Source organism: Pseudophryne corroboree, chromosome 3 (assembly GCF_028390025.1).
Source record: "Pseudophryne corroboree isolate aPseCor3 chromosome 3, aPseCor3.hap2, whole genome shotgun sequence".
NCBI classification, from domain to species: domain Eukaryota; kingdom Metazoa; phylum Chordata; class Amphibia; order Anura; family Myobatrachidae; genus Pseudophryne; species Pseudophryne corroboree.
In genome coordinates this window covers 44,900,810-44,919,677 of record NC_086446.1, presented here as the reverse complement: position 1 = coordinate 44,919,677, position 18,868 = coordinate 44,900,810, and the positions used below count along the sequence as shown (strand labels likewise).

Genomic DNA, 18,868 nt, shown 5'->3' with positions numbered 1-18,868 from the left:
GCGATTGTTTGGCGAATACAAAACAGAATCCTGTCTGGGTTCTGTTCTATATTCATGATGTCCACTTTCAGTTGAGACAATGACATCTCAGCCCTCATTCTCCTGTATACAAATCCAGCCCCATTTGTAAACACAGGTGTTGGCCCTCCTTATTGAGTCTCAAAAACTCAGTGTAATTAAAGGCTATTGTACTCCGTCTGCGGGAAAGATACTGATTTGGAGTACAATTGATCTTCAATTACTATTCCTGTGTTTACCTTATGCATGTGTAGATATGAGGCCCTCTTAACATGCAAACTATTGTTTGGGGGATCTCTGAGGTCAAAGAGACATTTGAGACCCACTGATGCCTGTCTCCTACTGTTCAGATGCATGACTAAGTAAGAACAAATAATAATAAATAAATGGACATAACTTCTTATGTCCATAACTATTCGCACGAGCGATTAATACGCTCCAAACCAACACCGGAATATTGCTAATTAAATACTCTTCCGATGGGTACCAAACACTGCTGTATGATTCCTGTTAGACCCTTCGTACGATGCAAAGAGGGATTCCTCAGCTCAGGGACATTCTATTTTAACCAAACTTTCAGAATCTATCAAAGGGACCATGATCTATAAACTACATTAATTGTGAACAGTTGTAACGAATGGGTCGCACGCTACGACTACGTAAACTCTACCGTAAATACGCATACCGCGCCTGCGAGTGCACGCTATCGCGGGTATGCGCCTTCACGGGAGAGCGTACGCATGCGCAGCGCGGACCAGTGTGCGGTGCAAATATGGCAACGTGCATAGAGACATTTTTCTGACTTTGACACCTGGTAAGGATTTCTATCAAAGGACTTTTAACATCTGTTCTAACCTACCAGTGCTCTGCAATACCTTCTACGGCTACGTGTTCCAGGAACTGTTATTTGCCACTATCAACTGCTAATCTTGAATGCTGCTTTGTTGTATCACGGAGTCTGTTAATACACTTTTATTTTGAATTTTAACTTGGTTGTCATGGTCACACCTTCGGGTAATTATTCTGCACTTACATGTCCAGGGGTCTGATTAAACCTCCCAGGTTTAATTTTATCTCAGCTCCTACAACTGAGGCTTCCTCCCGTCAGCCTAAACCCTCAGTTGTGACACCAAGAAGTTTCCTGTGGTGGAGTTTCAACTTGGACGGTTTCTCCTATTCCGGGAAGCAGGTGTGGATATGGGCCTGAGATTGGGATCCCTCAAGCTCCAGATTTCGGCTTTATCCATTTTCTTCCAGAAACAATTGGCTGTCCCCCTGAGGTTCAGACCTTTCTGAAAGGGGTTCTGCACATCCAGCCTCCCTTTGTGGCACCAACGGCACCCTGGGATCTTGATGTGGTGTTGCATTTCCTGCAATCAGATTTGTTAGAGCCTCCTCAGGAGGCTGAAGTCAAGTTTCTCACGTGGAAGGCTGTCACTTTGTTGGCCTTAGCTTCTGCGCGACGTTTGTCGGAATTGGGGGCTTTGTCCTGTAAAAGTCCTTATCTGGTCTTCCATGAAGATAGGGCGGAACTCAGGACTCGTCAACAGTTCCTTCCTAAGGTTGTGTAATTTCAACCAACCTATTGTGGTGCCAGTGGCTACTGACTCCTCAGTTGCTTCAAAGTCCTTGGATGTTGTGAGGGCTTTGAAAATTTTTGTGAAGAGGACTGCTCGTCACAGAAAATCGGACTGTCTGTTTGTCCTGTATGATCCCAAGGAAATTGGGTGTCCTACTTCTAAGCAGACAATTTCGTGCTGGATCAGGTTCACCACCCAGCATGCATATTCTACTGCAGGATTGCCGTGTCCAAAATCTGTTAAGGCGCACTCTACTCGTAAATTGGGTTCTTCCCGGGCGGCTGCCCCGGTGTCTCAGCTTTGCCGAGCGGCTTCTTGGTCTGAGTCGAACACGTTTGCTAAGCTTTGCAAGTTCGATACTTTGGCCTCTGATGACCTCAGGTTTGGTCAAGCAGTTCTGCAGGAGCCTGCGCGCTCTCCCGCCCGTTCTGGGTGCTTTGGTACATCCCCATGGTATTAATATGGACCCCAGCATCCTCTAGGGCGTAAGAGAAAATAGGATTTTAAATACCTACCGGTAAATCCTTTTCTCGTAGTCCGTAGAGGATGCTGAGCGCCTTATCCTGCAGTGATTATTTAGTTCAGTACTGCCTGGTTCCTAGGTAAGTTCTGCATTCTTTACTGTTTCAGTACGGTTTCAGTTGTTGCTGAGTTGTTCCGGCATGTTGGCCAGATTTGCCTTGTTGTGTGAGCTGGTATGAATCTCGCCACTATCTGTGTATTTCCTTCTCTCAAAGTATGTTGTCTCCTCGGGCACAGTTTCTATACTGAGCCTGGTAGGAGGGGCATAGAGGGAGGAGCCAGCCCACACTGTTAAACTGTTAAAGTGCCAATGGCTCCTGGTTGACCCGTCTATACCCCATGGTACTAATATTGACCCCAGCATCCTCTATGGACTACAAGAAAAGGATTTACCGGTAGGTAATTAAAATCCTATTTATATTCCTGCTCTCCCCCTCACATCATGTCACTGTGTGTTACCAGCCCAGAGATCTGACCAGTCTCCTCCCCACACTCTCTGGTGTATCTCATACATCAGGAGCCATCAGCCCCTATTATACTCCTGTTCTCCTCCTCACATCATGTCACTGTGTGTTACTAGTCCAGAGACCTGACCAGTCTCCTCCCCACACTCTCTTGTGTATCTCATACATCAGGAGCCATCAGCCCCTATTATACTCCTGCTCTCCCCCTCACATCATGTCACTGTGTGTTACCAGCCCAGAGATCTGACCAGTCTCTTCCCCACACTCTCTGGTGTATCTCACACATCAGGAGCCATCATCCTCTATTATACTCCTGCTCTCCCCCTCACATCATGTCAATGTGTGTTACCAGCCCAGAGATCTTACTAGTCTCCATGGGACGCTATCATAGTAATTTTATCACATGAACAATGATGGGAGTCCTCATGTGACATTACCCATAATCCTGTCTGTGCTCTACCACATTATTCTTTATCTTCCTTGTGTATTGATATCTTAATATATAGTACTTTAATATATTTGAAATGACACTGCAATACCAAAGCAAAGTATCAGGTGATTCCCTTCTCCCTAAGATCTACACCGAAGCATCCACCTGAGTTAGTAGCTGGACTCCGGCTGGCCAGAAGGACATATTGATGCTGATTGTGGCTCTCAGCTGCTGGCTATGGTCCTGATTCAGAGTTCTGCGCTGTTGCGTGGCTTCATACCAATTTCTGATTATCAGTAATCTGTGGTTGTGCAAAGTCCGCCATGTTTAGAATGGGCCTTGCGCTGTTGTTCGGAGTCCCCCTCTGCCGCTCCCTGATTGACAGGCTGAGGTGTTGAGGGCGTGTGGAGAAGGCGGACTGAAGACTGTGTTATTAGAAGGTACGTCGCCCTCGTTTTCTAGGAGGGGAGAGCCAAGGGACTTCATGTCACCACGCAGACTACTTGGCCTTGCAGCCCCGCTTCCATTGGCCAATTGCACAAGCTGGCCATCTGTGGGGTTACGATGGTCACGATGTTGGATCGCAGTGCTGGGATCACAGCTACATGCAGGATATGTCTCTTCTACTGAGATGCCTTGTGTACTCCCATTCCATGCCATTATCAGTCAGATGTGTTCCACCTAGCATGGTGTAGGTGTGAGTGCCATTTCCAGTGGTGGTGGCCGCTTTAGTCAGCGTAGAGCTGGGGGCAGAGCGTTTATAAGACATGTCTGACTCAGAATACTGTCTGATGTCCACATGAGATTTCCATTTGTGGTAGGCAGTTGGAATTGCGGCCACATTCCAAGCGACTTTGACTGAGGCCCTCTGTGTCCACCTGTAGATCTTCATTGGACTAGGATGTTTTGCTAATTTTTCTCATGTCTATTCAGCTCTGAAGTAACCAATGTGTATGGGGGTGAGGGACAGAATCTGAATGGCCATTATGGTTGGCATCTGATTATTGAAGCTTCCTGTCCTATGATGCCAGCTGGGCCGTGTGTATGTTCAGAAACTGTTACTCACCAATGTCTGCTTTTGGGTCCATGCAATATGCTTGGTGACGTGATTGTGTTACATTTTAAGCTAATGTTTTACTTATTCAACAGTTGTATTTATATATAATAAAAAAATTTAAGAATTTTCTCCTGCAGGGTTCACAGGTTATCCACAGGATAACATTGGGATATGATGAAGCGACAGTGGATTTGCACCAAATGGTCAAAGCTTTTCTGCCTCTCAGCATGCAACGGGCCCGTCCATATATCCCTGCTCCCTGGCTCAGGGAAATCAGTTTTTTGTTTGGTGTGGCAGGAGCCGGACCATGGTCAATGGGCTGCTGGTTTTTAGCAGCCATAAGCTTTCTTATTTTATTTCTATAGTCTTACTATTTTTTTTTTTGAGTGCTCTTTTTAAAAAGCGTCTTATACGTGCCTTAGAAAGAGTCGCTCCTACAACTCCCCACCTAGTCGCGACAATGCTTACCCGTGAGTACAGTTTTGTTTCGGCAGGCCTTTGTTGGATATACTAGCAAGTCCAGCAGACGTTACCAGACTGAGGCCGGAGTACGGGTAGAAGGTAAGGCATCTGTTCTGCTTAGAGGGGGAACACGGACACAGCCGCACTGTTTTTGGAGTATACTACCAAACAGTCGCTAACATTTGGGGTGCTCCAGCGCTAGGCCTTAGGAATCATAGGCTCCAGGGGTAATTTAAGTCCGCAATCCCTAGGGCTGATGTCAGCAGTGAGGAGTCATGACCAGTTTCCTCCAAGTCTCCTGCCATGAACTGTTTTCCCGCTTCCGCCTGAGACGCTGTGTACTAAGGGAACCCAGTTGCAGCATATGCGGCTGTGTGATTGGTGCGTCAGTGTTCACTTGGGTGTCTGTGTTCACTATAGATTTATGGAGCGGCTATGTACACTATTAGCATCTGGATCCACTCAGCGTTCGCCAACGTATTGATCGGTGCTGGAAGCGGGGTGAGTCTCCCTGTATCCCACTGTACTGAGCATGGGTAATACAGCACTACATCTCTATCTACCTTTTGATTACGAATAGTTGGATAAGTGCTATTGCATATGAGTCTGATCATTATTACTGTTGTTTTCTTTTGCTATGCGTCTGAATACAGTTAAATCTTATATAAAGTAATGCAGTAATATGTTTCTCCTACATACTTAAAATGTATTTGTAATTGATTATGTGCTCATAATTGCTTATTATACTAATGTATAATCTATGACTGATTGCTAGTGTGATTGCTGACTTTACTATAATTCTGTCAGTTTTTTCTGTCTATTCCGATCCTCAATGCTGGTGCAAAGCAGGGTAGGGTCGGATTGTATGTCACTTTAACAAAATTTAAAGTGATTTCAGTCACAAATTGTGTAGTACACTGTGCAAGTGTCTGATTATTTATCATGTCTAAGAGCGGCAAGGGAGAGGAAAATACACTCACAGCAGCACCAACACTCGTATCATGTTTGTCTTGCAAAGTTGGGTTAACCTTTCAGGATATGGTTCAAGATGGTTTGTGTACAAACTGTTTTAGCTTTGACCAAGGTCTCTTGAAATATACAAGGCAGACACAGGTGCAAGTTGATCCCCCTTGGGCTATGTTTGCACAGACTTTGTTTGCAGCAATAGAGTTTGTAGCTAACGAGTAGGGTGGTTTAGAGGAAGTATAATGTCTTAACTGTAAGTACATGTAAAGTTGTGAGGTTGAAAGGTGAAACTTCTCTTGTAACTGTTGGAAAGAGAGTATTTGGCCTCCAGAGTCGAAGCCGTCGCAGATAGCTTTAATTCCTATACAAGCCCAGTCATAAAATCATCTGTTATGTAGGGTGAGCTGGTATAGTCTCTACCCACTCTTCTATTAATCGTTATCCAAGCCAAATATGTATCTTTAAAAAAGGGATGATTTAGTATATGAGGAGGAATACATTTTCTATGGAGATGTAACAAGGCAGTAGGGGCGTAGGGTGAGAATAAAGTATCATCAAGAGTGGAATTTGTGAAGTGAGTGTGGTTTAGTAGCCAGTCTGTGGCATATTGGAAGAACCCAGCACAGGAAAAAGCTTGAATATCTGGTAGGGCCATTCCACCGAGGGTTTTCGGTTAGACCAAGCGTAAACGAGAAATTTTAGTTTTTTTGGGATTGCCATATGAATTTTATGAACGCTCTAGAACATATGGTAGTATCAGCTTTGGACATGGCAATCAGGAGCATCTGTATGCAATATGAGAGATTATGAGATATTACACTCTTAACAAGCGCAATTCTGCCTAGTAGTGAGAGAGGTAAGTGCATCCATTTCTGTAGTTGAGACAAAATAGATCGAATAATGGGGGAGAGATTTAGGCCATACAATTTTTTTTATCTTAGTAGGAATATGGATTTGAAAATATTTTAAGGAAGTGCGGGATACATGAAATTGCGATAACGCAGACGATGAGAACTGACCCTTTGTGCGGGGGTACCCCAGCAGTGGATGAGGCAGATATCTGATAAACTTACCCTTTGTGTGGGGGTATTGGAGTTAAAGATATAACTCACTGGCCTGTGAGAGTAGTAGGGGGATTGGCAGCTTCATGTGGTTACAGTTATCACGATTCCCAGCCGACATATGCAAGATGAAATATAATATAGGGAAAGATAAATGCCGTTGGCTGGCTATAAGAGTTGCAGAGAGTAGGAGGTAAGTATGGTGGTATAGCCCAACTCTCCAGGGTGCCTGGGCTGTCTCCAACCTCCACGGGGCGCAGGAGACATAGGGTATCTGAGGGAACTGAGCCAGGAATAGCTACTGGGCCCTCTGCCCAGGCTGCAGTCCAAAAGGCTGCTCAGGTCTTTGTAACAGTGCTATGGAGCGTATGTATGAAAGCAGCTGTAGAACTGTGGAGGCAGGGGGCCACTCACCAGCTGGAAGCTATATGGAGAGAGCAGGGCACTAGTCCTCAGGCTCCGGGGGCAGCCATGCAGGAGGAAGCAAGATCCCAGGATGGCCATCTGCTGGGGGGGACACCACTGCCGCAGTGTCTCCAGCAAGCCGCAGGTCCCCGCCGGGCTCTCTTCAGATAATCCGTCGATGGCCTCACTGGCAGGGATGCTCAGCGGGTGCCGTGGGTTCACTCGGTCCCTATTCTATGGCGAGCGGGAGCAATCCGTCAGCCGCGGCATCCCTGGATGGCTACAGTCGCCGTTCCCGGATATCAAAGTCCCGGCTTTGAGAGGACAGGAGGGCTGCAACCTGCAGGAGTGAAGGAGTCGCTCCCCAGCTCCTCTGCACCACTCTGCCTGGATCCGGAGGAGGCCAGGGGGAAGACAGGGGCTGTTAAAAGGTAATTGAGGTTAGAAAAAAGGGGTATATTAGAGGGGAATTATGGGAGCTCGTAGGAAGCATGTCCTCCCTCAATCATCAGGCCATGCCCCCCCAGAGGACTGGTTTCTAAATCAGAAGATAAGCCATCAGCCTGATGGGGCGGGCCTCCACCTGCTGGATCCCAGGGTGGGAGGTCAATTTCTTCAATTTGCACAGATCTGGCATCAGTCTACAAGAGACGCCTGGGTGCAAGAAGTGATATCTCTTGGTTATGCATTTGCTTTCAGGAAGCTCCCTCAAAGGTATTTTTTGTACCAGCCTGTCTCTGGTAGAGATGAAGGCCAGGGCTTTGCAAGAGGCAGTTCAGAAATTGCTTCAGTCAGGAGTAATCATTCCAGTTCCTTCTGCACAACAAGGACAGGGTTTTTACTCCAACCTGTTTCTAGTCCAGAAGATAAATGGGTTGTCCCGGCACATACTCAATCTCAAAGTGCTGAACAAGTACATTTGGGTGCCTCGTTTTCATATGGAGACTTTACGTTCCATCAATTTGGCCATGGAGCCAGGGTATTTTTTGGAATCCCTGGATATCCATTATACTTACCTACATGTTCCTATAGCCCAGTCCCATCAGCGCTATCTCAGGTTCACTATCCTCCAACAGCATTTTCAGTTCCAGGTCCTGCATTCCGGATTGGCCACAGCCCCCATAGTATTTTCCAAAACTATGGTGGTAATGGCAGCTTATCTCTGCCAGCAGGGGATAAGAATTTTTCCATACCTCAACGATATTTTTCTCCTGGCACAGTCTCAGGACTTGCTTCTGCGTCATCTGCAACAGACAATAACATGTCTTCAGAAGCACGGGTGGCTCATAAATTGGGCGAAATCGTCTCTGGTTCCGTCAAAGTGGTGGACTCACTTGGGAGCTGTATTGGATTTGAGCCTCTGAACAAAATATCCAAAGTTCAGTCAATTATTCAAGAGCTGCTACATCAGAGGTTCTCAAACTCGGTCCTCGGGGGCCCACACAGTGCATGTTTTGCAGGTCTCCTCACAGAATAGCAAGTGAAATAATTGGCTCCAGCTGTGGACCTTTTAAAATGTGTCAGTGAGTAATTAATACACCTGTGCACCTGCTGGGTTACCTGCAAAACATGCACTGTGTGGGCCCCAGAGGACCGAGTTTGAGAACCTCTGTGCTTCATAGTCGAAGGGTATCCATTCAAGCAGCAATGCGTGTGATGGGATTGAAGGTTTCAACATTCGACATGTTAGAGCAGGGGTGGCCAGACTTTTGGAGTCGGTGATCTACTTTGAAATCAGAAAAGCTTTTATCTACCTAGGCGGGATACTTGCGCGTGCCCAAAAAAGGGCGTGACATAACAAAAGGGGGCATGGTATAACACTAAATAACACATTGGCCACCACAGGTAAAAACCTCAAACACATATGCCCCCACAGTGCCAGATACACATATGCCCCCACAGTGCCAGATATGCCCCCACAGTGCCAGATACACATGCCCCTAGAGTGCCATGTGCCCACAGTGCCAGATATTCCCCCACAGTGCCAGATATGCCCCCACAGTGCCAGATACATATATGCCCCCACAGTGCCAGATACACACATGCCCCTACAGTGCCATGTGCCCACAGTGCCAGATATTCCCCCACAGTGCCAGATACACATGCCCCCCACAGTGCCAGATACACACATGCCCCTACAGTGCCATGTGCCCACAGTGCCAGATATGCCCCACAGTGCCATATGCCCACACTAACATTACTTTATCTAACGCTGGCTGGCTTGAGTGCGTTCCCTCTGGCTGGATCCCCGCTGGCTGGCTGGATCCCCACCACTGCTGTCCTGCTGCTGCTGGCGCTGAGCTGACTGGATCAAACCAGATCTAGCAGGCGCACAGGATCCTCACATCGCGTTCCCAGTTGTGCATTGTGTGGGTGCATGGCTGATGTCATGATGTCACCCACACAATGCATCAATGGGAACGCTCCAGACTCAGAGAGGCGGCAAGTCACACTTGGATCGCGATCTACCGGTGAGAGCTCCGCAAGCTACCGGTAGATTGCGTTCAACGTTTTGGCCGCCTCTGTGGTAGAGTATGCTCAGTTCCATTCGAGGCCTGTGCAACATCTAATCCTTACCAAATGGAATGGTTTTCATCAGACAATAAAAACGCAGACTATGGTCCTTACTCTGGAAGTAAGGAGGTTGTTAGCCTGGTAGCCTAGTGACTGCAGACATCCCATCTGGACAAAGGGAGACCCTTTTGGATCTCAGATTGGGAAATTCTGACAATGGATGACAGCCTACAGGGCTGGGGAGCAGTGTCAAGAAGGTCTTGTTTCCAGGGGCAGTGGACAAGGAAAAAAGTTTCCTTCCAATAAATATATTGGAACTTCGGGCCATATACATGGTGCTGATTCAGGCAAAGGACATCCTTCAGGGGAAACCAGTTCAGATCCGCTCGGACAATTCAACGGCATCATCGAGGAACTCGCAGCCAAAAACAATGAAGGAGGTAAGTCGCACATTAAAGTAGGCAGAACTTCATCATCCAGTCTTGTCCGTATTGTTTGTCCCGGGAGTCCTAAATTGTGAAGCGTATTTTCTCAGTCGACACGCCATTCAGGCAAGCGAATGGGCGCTACACCCGGAGGTCTTCCAGACCCTGGTCGACAGGTGGAGGTTGCCGGAGATGGATCTCGTGGCGTCCCGTCAGAACAACAAAGTTCTCACATACGGGTCAAGAACAAAGGATCCCAGAGCGATCTTTGTGGATACCCTGTCAGTGAGATGGGACTTTCATCTGGCTTATGTGTTTCCTCCAATCACCCTAATACCCAGGGTGGTGAGAAAGATAAAGCAAGGAAAGGGTGCCGTGATACTAGTAGTTCCGGCTTGGCCCAGAAGGCATTGGTACACAGATCTGCAGAGAATGTCGATGGATGCCCCACTTTTGCTTCCTCAACGTCCAGATCTACTGATGCAGGGTTCTTGTTATCACAGACACCTGGAGCGACTGTCTATGACAATGTGGCTCTTGAGACCTCTATCCTGAAGTCAAGCGGATTCTCACAACAGGTAATTCAAACAATGCTCAGAGCAAGGGAACCTTCCTCAGCTCGCATTTATCACAGAATATTGTAAGCCTATATTCAGTGGTGCAGTGAACGGAGATTTGACCCTAGGTCTTTCAGAGTTTCCAGGGTCATAGCATTCCTTCAGGCAGAAATGGATAAAGGTTTAAGGGTGGCTTCCTTGAGAGTGCAAGTATCAGCATTGACTGTATTCCAAAAGAAAATTGCCAACCTACAGGATGTGCACACTTTATCCCAGGTAATGCTGCACATTCAACCTCCTTTTGTCCTCCTACAGTGCCTTGGGACTTAAGTGTAGTCCTAAAGGCCCTTCAAGTTGCCCGATTTGAACCACTTAAAAAAGTGGATCTTAAATGGTTGACAGCTAAAGTTCTCTTTCTACTGGCCCTGGCTTCAGCTAGAAGAGTTTTAGATTTAGGGGCATTGTTATGTGGTCCTCCATTTCTGCTTATTTTTTTTTATCCATATAGAGCAGTTCTCAGAACTAAATCTGGGCATCTTACTAAGGTGGTGTCTAAATTCCACCTTAACAAAGAAATTGTAGTCCCGGCTTTCCAGGGGCCGGGCCTTTCTGCATCGTTGGATGTACTCCGTGCCTTAAGGATCTACATAGATTGTATCAGTGCTATCAGAAAGACAGATTCTTTCTTTGTTCTCTACGGATTTCACAAGAGATGATAGCCTGCTGATAAGCAGACACTGGCGAGGTGGCTTCGGAAGACTATTTCAGAAGCATACTGATCAAGCTGATCTCCATGTGTCGGCTAATGTCTCTGCTCACTGTACTCATTAAGGTAGGTCCATCATGGGCATCCAACGTGGTGCTTCAGCAGAACAGATATGTAAGGCAGGCACATGGTCTTCCATTAACACATTCATTAGACATTATGCCGTTGATACCGTTGCCTCTTAGGACGCTGAATTCGGGCGAAGGATTCTCCTGTCCAATCAGGAGCGTCCCTACCACTGAATTGCTTTGGCACATCCCAATGTTATTCTGAGGACCCTGCCGGAGAAATATGCGTTATGGTAAGAACTTACTGTTGATAACGATATTTCTCCTAAGTCCACAGGTTCCACAGGGATCCCACCCTGAAGCACCTGATTTGAGGATCCTTTTACTCACCTCTTCCTTTTTGTACGGAAAGGTGTCCATGTGTGTGTGTTCTTCTCGCCTGATTAGGGCTCTCTATGATCCTCCTGCCTTGAGCTTTGAAAAACAACTGATTTGCCTGAGCCAGGAGGCGGGCTTATATGGATGGGCCCGTTGCATGCTGGGAGGCCGAAATACTTTCATCGTTATGTTGCAAATCCGCTGTCGCTTCTTCTTATCCCAATGTTATCCTATGGATCCTGTGGACTTAGGAGAAATACCGTAATCAACTGTAAGTTCTTACCATAATGTATATATTTCCATATCTCTCCAGCAGATGGACAGAGGGGCAGGAATACCTCGGAGGGACATCTAACTTTGTTTCCAGATTTTAAATTAGAAGAGAAGAACATCACACGAGATTCTGCAGGAGAAAACCTTATTACCCCAATTATACATCCAGTGCCTCATAGCGCAGATATATCATCTGATCCCTCTAACCATGAGGAGGGTAACATTAATTCAGATGTTTCTACACATAGTGCAGCTCCTACAGATGCTACAGTCATTCCCTCTTCTGAATTTGTTAAATCCTGTAATAATCAGTCAGTTTTTGTTAGACAGAAGAATCACACAAGTAAGAAACAATTTTCATGCTCTGAGTGTGGGAAATGTTTCAAATATAGAGCAAATTTTGTTGAACATCAGAGAAGTCACGCAAGTGAGAAGCCATTTCCATGCTCAGAATGTGGGAAATGTTTTACAAAGAAATCATCTCTTATTATGCATCACAGACTTCACACAGGTGAGAAGCCATTTCCATGCTCTGAGTGTGGGAAATATTTCAAATATAGAGCAAATTTTGTTGAACATCAGAGAAGTCACACAGGTGAGAAGCCATTTCCATGCTCAGAATGTGGGAAATGTTTTACAAAGAAATCATCTCTTATTATGCATCACAGACTTCACACAGGTGAGAAGCCATTTCTATGCTCTGAGTGTGGGAAATGTTTCACACAGAAATCTGCCCTTGTTGTACATCAGAAAAGTCACACAGGTGAGAAGCTGTTTCCATGTTCTGAGTGTGGGAAATGTCTTGCACATAAATCCACTCTTCTTGCACATCTGAGAATTCATACAGGTGAGAAGCCATTTTCATGCCCTACATGCGGGAAATGTTTTACAAAGAAATGCAAAATTGTTGAGCATCAGAAATGTCACACAGGTGAGAAGCCAATTTAATGCTCTGAGTGTGGGAAATGTTATATGCGAAAATCCGCTCTTGTTGTACATCAGAAAAGTCACAGATGAGAAGCCATTTTCATGTTCCAAGTGTGGGAAATGTTTTACACGTAAGTCAAGTCTTGTTACACATCTGAAAAATCACACAGATAAGAAACCATTTCCATGCTCTGAGTGTGGGAAATGTTATATGCGAAAATCAGCTCTTGTTGTACATCAGAAAAGTCACACAAGATGAAAACCATATCGGTGATCTGACTGACATGAAAGAGTTTTGCAACATCTACCTATTGTAAAAGTCATTGATAGTAATATGTACAGTTCCGTTAAAGAGTGAATTCTCAAATGTATATTAACATTACATAACAGTTTTGGAGGGCAATTCAAAACTTGAGTCTTTGCCATCCACAAAGTGGAATGGTCGTCATCGACATAAGACTGGAACACATCGCACATGTATGGATCTTATTGCAGTCTCTTAGATGTAGGTGTCTGCTATATATTTTCACCACATTTTGGCCAAAGCCAAGGAATTGATTTGTGTTAACTGTGATATTATTTCCATCCAAAAGTTGCGACAGGTATACAGCCAGCTCCAATTGAGGAGCCTGTCGTTTTCTCCGGCTGAATGATGTGATAACAAACTCTTTCATCCCTGTGGGAGGCTGGACACAATAGGTATTGTGCGTGGTGTTAGGAGCCTGGACATTTTAAAACTGAAGCCAACTCAAGCTCCTCCTCATACACACAACGTTTCCTACCAACATCAGTTTTTCTTAGTGCTGGTGTTCCAGGATGCGCTCCATCTAGTTTTGAGTTTGGCAGATTTTATGTTTTTTTGTTTTCTCTTTGGCTGATAGAGAGGTAGGTGGGGGAGTTCTTTCTCCTTCTCTACTACCTCCAGGGGCAGGGGGCCTTTATCTTGTCTCAAACATACCTTTCATGCCCAGAAAATAGGAAGAGAGTGTGTTGGATCTGATACAACACCACCCCCGTCCAGTGTGCCGTAGTTGAGGCATGCCAGATTGGTCGGACAGCCAACCAGGCCCGGATCAACACACAGACATTAGGCATACTGAGAAGAAGGACCATCAGGAAAAGCCCTTGGTGGAAGCTCATAGGTTATGCTTCAGGGTTAAATGGTTAGATTTAACTTCAGATGCTTGGGTAAAAGACCTATGCATGGGTTTCTTTTTTTAAATCTTATTCTAGATCTACCAGTGTTTGGCTTTACAAGAGGTTATACAAAAGTCCCGATACCTGCCGGCAGAGAGGTGGGAGGTTTTTTTGTCAAACCTTTTCCTCGTGCAGTAGCCAGACGAGTAATTTTGGTAACTGCACTCGAGAGTCTTTACTAAGGTTTGAGAACAGTAGTTTCTCCAGAGATTCTGTTAGATCATGTCATAGTAACAGAACAAGAATTCATTTCCCATGGTTGGGTAATATATTGTTTAAAATCAAATATAGTTTTAGCTCAAAATAAGCTTTTCCTGGGCAGTGTGACTGATACCAGATTCAGGAGGGGTTTTCTTTCTGGGAAACAAGATTCCATTCTTACAAAAATGGCTCTTGAAAAAGAAGGCATTAAAGCATTGTGCGAAATTGTCTCCATCTATGAGGCAAATCCGTTCACCCAATTTCACTCTTAGAAGTTCCAGATAAAGATTTTATGGAAATGCTACAGATCCCTATCCTCATCTGTAATCTCATCTCACCATTGAGTTCACTGTTGTAGACAGGTTATTCTTTTATGATGTCAGAACAATAGACCTTAATCTATGAAGTTGAGGGACAGCACAGGTTTCAGGGCAAGTGGACGCTGGAGGAGCCTTCATTCCACATCAGTGTTCTGAAACTTTGAGCTGCCTTCAGTGCCCAAAGATCTCTTTACATAGACCTTTTCTTAGCTGAAGTCTACATAAAGGGTCAGGTAGTCTAAGTCAATTTAGACCAAGGGTGGCCAACCAGTTAGAGCCAAAGAGACAAAAAATCCAGTTAGGTACATCAAAGAGCCGTCATCAAGCCAAAGGTACACGTGCAAAAAAGGGGTGTGGCCTTGTGCCTGCTAGACCATGCCCCGGTATAAAATACATTGAAAAGGCCACTTCCACATAAAATTATTGAAAAAGCCAGATTCACATAATATATTTCAGCTCCCCTATGTGTCACTCCAGCCAGCACCCTGCTGCATCACTCCAGCAAGCTCCCGCATATGTCACTCCTGCCAGTTCCCCGTGAGTCACTCCTGCCATCACCCTGCTGCATCACTCCAGCCATCCCTCCCATGTGTCACTCCTCGTACCACCCTTCTGTGTTACTCCAGCCAGCTCTCCCATGTGTCACTACTTCCAGCACCCTACTGTGTCACTCCAGCCAGTTACTACGTGTGTCACTCTTGCCACCACTCTTTTATGTCACCCCTGCCAGCTCCCTCGTGTAACTCCAGCCAGCTCCCCCTTGTATCACACCAGCCCCTACAACTCGTGACATTGAAGCAGCCTCTTATGTGTCCTCAGTTTGCCTATATTATCCGGCTCCCTCAATTCTCAGTGACCGTAGTGCTGCTGTGTGTCTGGCTGGAGTGCAGCAGTTTCCAGATATATTGTGGTCATGTGATTTTGAGTGTTGGGGAGCCACATTTGAATAAAGAAAGCCTCATGGGGCTCAAGAGCCACTGGTTGGCCACCACTGATTTAGACCGTGCTATTGCAGTAGCATTTTTGAACCATCAGAGGGGATACCAAGATTACCCAGACCATGGAGACATAAAGGACCTTCCTTTGGGTGGAGAAGAATGTGTCGACTCTCACAGCTTTGCATTTTCCCAGTGTGAGCACTGGGATGCTGACGATTTCTGCAGACAACCTAAAAATTTGGGGGAATGGTCACTTCATCCAGATGTTTTCCAACAGATAGTGGACAAATAAGTTCAAACAGATATTGATATGATAGTCCAGAATGAACTTCAAAGAAATACATTACTGTGCCAAGACGAGATCTGGAGTCAAAGTTTGTTGACATACTGATGGTCTTTTGGATTTATCCCCTCATTTATCATGCTCCAGAAGGTCCTGGAAAAGGTAAAGAGCATGGCATACTTGTTGCTCTAGAATAGATTTACCAATTGGTTACTGAAATACAAAATCATTTTAGATAATGTGAAAAAGACCACAATGAATGCTAGGTGTCCTGCATCACCCAAATGTACTGTAAGTTCCCATTTTAACCTTTAAGTTAGCACAACTTTACAGGAGGTTCTTGTTACAGGGTAAAAGTGGGGGTCTGAAAGTTCAGATTTTAGCCATGTCAGTGTTTTTTTTTTGTTTGTTTGTTTTTTTGCAGAAAAAGTCTTTCCCCCTTTTCAAGGCCAGTTCTGAACCTCTGTTTAAAGCCATTTTTTAAAGATACCCCACCAAAGAAAAAGTTGGGATGCCCTTGTTATAGATCATGCTATTTTTACTGGTGTTCTTGTGTAATTAAATTTAAAACAAAATAAAATAACGTTAGAGTTTCAGTTGATAAGAATGTATTCCTGGCTTTATTTCCTTTGTCATCCATATATTTATTGGAAAAGTTGCCATAAAAGATGGTCAATGTATCTTGCAGTTTTTGGCAAAGGGTCATCAAAGATGTTTGGTGAATTTATTGGTAGTATATAACCAGTCTAGTTGGTGGGGTATGTATAGGTGATAAGTAATGTTAACTTTTGTAAAAATGGATGAACCCTCCCCTAGTGAATGTGAAACTAGAAACATTTATAAACCTCGGATTGCTGTAGCTTAGGAATCATAGTTTAGAATACTCCACTAACAAATGACTCCGTAGTCAGCACGTCCTCTTCTTTTTACATTATAAGAGCTCCTATGGTTTAGAATTGAGAGTTCTAGTGTTAGCCTGTTTCCAAGTGCATCTTTCTTTTCTCTTTTGTTGTATGTTACCTGTGATCATCCTTAGAAACTTCTGAAGCTGAAGATGTTGATTGTGCAGTAGAATGTGTTGCCAAGGTGCAACAGAGAGAGGAAAGTGATAGATTGAGGTGAAGCTGGTGGGGTTAACGTCAAAAACCTAAAAATGCCTGGATAAGATGTTTTGTGTGAAATTATGTTATGTTTCTCTTACGTCCTAGGGGATACTTGGTATCCATTTAGTACCATGTGGTATAGACAGGTCCACTGGGAGCATTGGGCACTTTTAAGAACATGATAGTGTGGGCTGGCTCCTCCATCTATGCCCCTCCTACTAGACTCGGTTTAGAAAATGTGCCCAGAGGAGCCGGTCACGCTTCTGGAAGCTCCTGAAGTTTTCTGCATTTATTTTCTAAGTCTGTTATTTTCAGGCAGGACTTGATGGCACCAGCCTGCCTGCTTCGTGGGGGGTGGGGGTGGGGAGGCCCAACCTCTCTCAGGGTTAATGATCCAGTTCCCCGCTGACAGGACACTAGCTCCTGAGGGAACTATTCGCAAGCCCCACCACGGCGAGTGTACACTCCCGCAGCACGCCGCCACCCCTAACAGAGCTAGAAGAATGAAGAGTGGTGAGTACAAAGCCGGCGTCCTGGTTAGCGGATCGCCGGCCATTATGGTGGTATTAGGGTACAGAGACGCACGACTTCTGCATGGGGCAGCTGGGTCTCCAGACTCGGTACACAGTGCAGACGCACAGCTTCTGAGGGGGCGAACTCAGTGTCAGTACACTAGATGTGTACACAGTACCCAGACTGGCAATACAGACTTAAAAGGGGGACTGACTCCATTTTAGGCACAAAATTACCTCAGCCAGTATAAATAAGAGCGGGAAGACCGCGTGTCATTGAAGAGGCTTCAATATGAGTGGATCCAGCAGCTGACAGGCGCCATTTTCCCTACTGCAGGTGACACAGACACTGATTGACAGGGACGCGCAGCTCCTCCGGAGAGACTCCAGATTACTTCAGCGGTACCAGGGGGTCATAGCAGGGGGGAGCGATTTATTAGTGTACTAAATCCCTAATCTAGGTACATAGTCTGCGAACTGGCTAAACTTGGCATTAGCGATAGGGGCGCTGTGTGCTGGTTCCAAACCTCTGTGTATCCCTGAAAGGGCTGTTTGTGGGTTAATTGTGCATTTATCCTTTTCCTCTGTGTATAAGCTGTCACTATACAGTATGTCAGACAATGAGTCAGACAGTGTTCTTCCCCAGGGGGGGTCACTAGTGTGTACTTAGTGTAGTGTCCCTTCCCAGGCTAGTGGGGCTGAACCAGCGTGGCTGGACTCCATTAGGGGGGTGATCTCTTCAATTTCTACTAAGCTATCTCCGAACGAGAAATAGGTGCAATACTTAAGACAATCTATGACTGAGTTTCGGAAAAGAGACTCCGTACTCTAGTCAGTGTCTCAGTCCCCTGCCATTTGTCCGCAAAAACGTACTTTGGCCCATGTCCTGCAGTCTGACTCTGATGATGAGGGGTCTGACATGGAGGTGGGTGAGATGGACTCAGAGGTGAGGGAGGGTACTCTGTCATGGAATAGAGGCTCTCATAGAAGCTATCAGAGAAGTTCTGACTATCCCTGATTAGGTGACAGGGAAGATTGAGGAATCTCATTTTAATATAAAGAAGAAGTCCTCAGACACTTTTCCTGTGTCTAAGGAACTTAATACCCTGTTTGAAGAACCGTGGGTTAATCCAGATAAGAAATTTAAAATCCCTAAACGGTTGTTATCATCTTTTCCTTTTCCTCCTGATAGTAAAAAATTGAAAAATCTACCAATAGAGGATGCATCGTTATAGTGGATGCATCGTTATCCAGGCTATCACGGAAAATTGTACTGCCTGTACCAGGTGCAGCCTCCCTAAAAGACGCGGATGATCGCAAAATTGAGACTACTCTCATCTTTGTATACAGCTGCAGGGCTGGCCCAGAGACCCACCATAGCATGTGGGTGGATTACGCGAGCCATTGCAAAATGGTCAAGTAACATTATTGAGGGGTTAGATACCTTGCATCAAGAGGAGATTATTTTGCTCCTGCAACATATACAGGACTCTGCAAACCT

General features: G+C 45.4%; 1 protein-coding gene across 1 annotated transcript in view; it reads left to right on the top strand.

The window, feature by feature from the left end:
* The window catches only part of LOC135057137 (zinc finger protein 16-like), a 96,427-nt gene extending 80,068 nt beyond the window's left edge, over nucleotides 1–16,359 (top strand). Inside the window, exon 10 of the mRNA XM_063963033.1 lies at nucleotides 11,927–16,359. Within this exon, the coding sequence (XP_063819103.1) occupies nucleotides 11,927–12,834 (908 nt within the window). The 3' untranslated portion in view covers nucleotides 12,835–16,359. The remainder of the gene's footprint in view (nucleotides 1–11,926) is intronic.
* The last annotated feature ends 2,509 nt before the right edge of the window (nucleotides 16,360–18,868 follow it).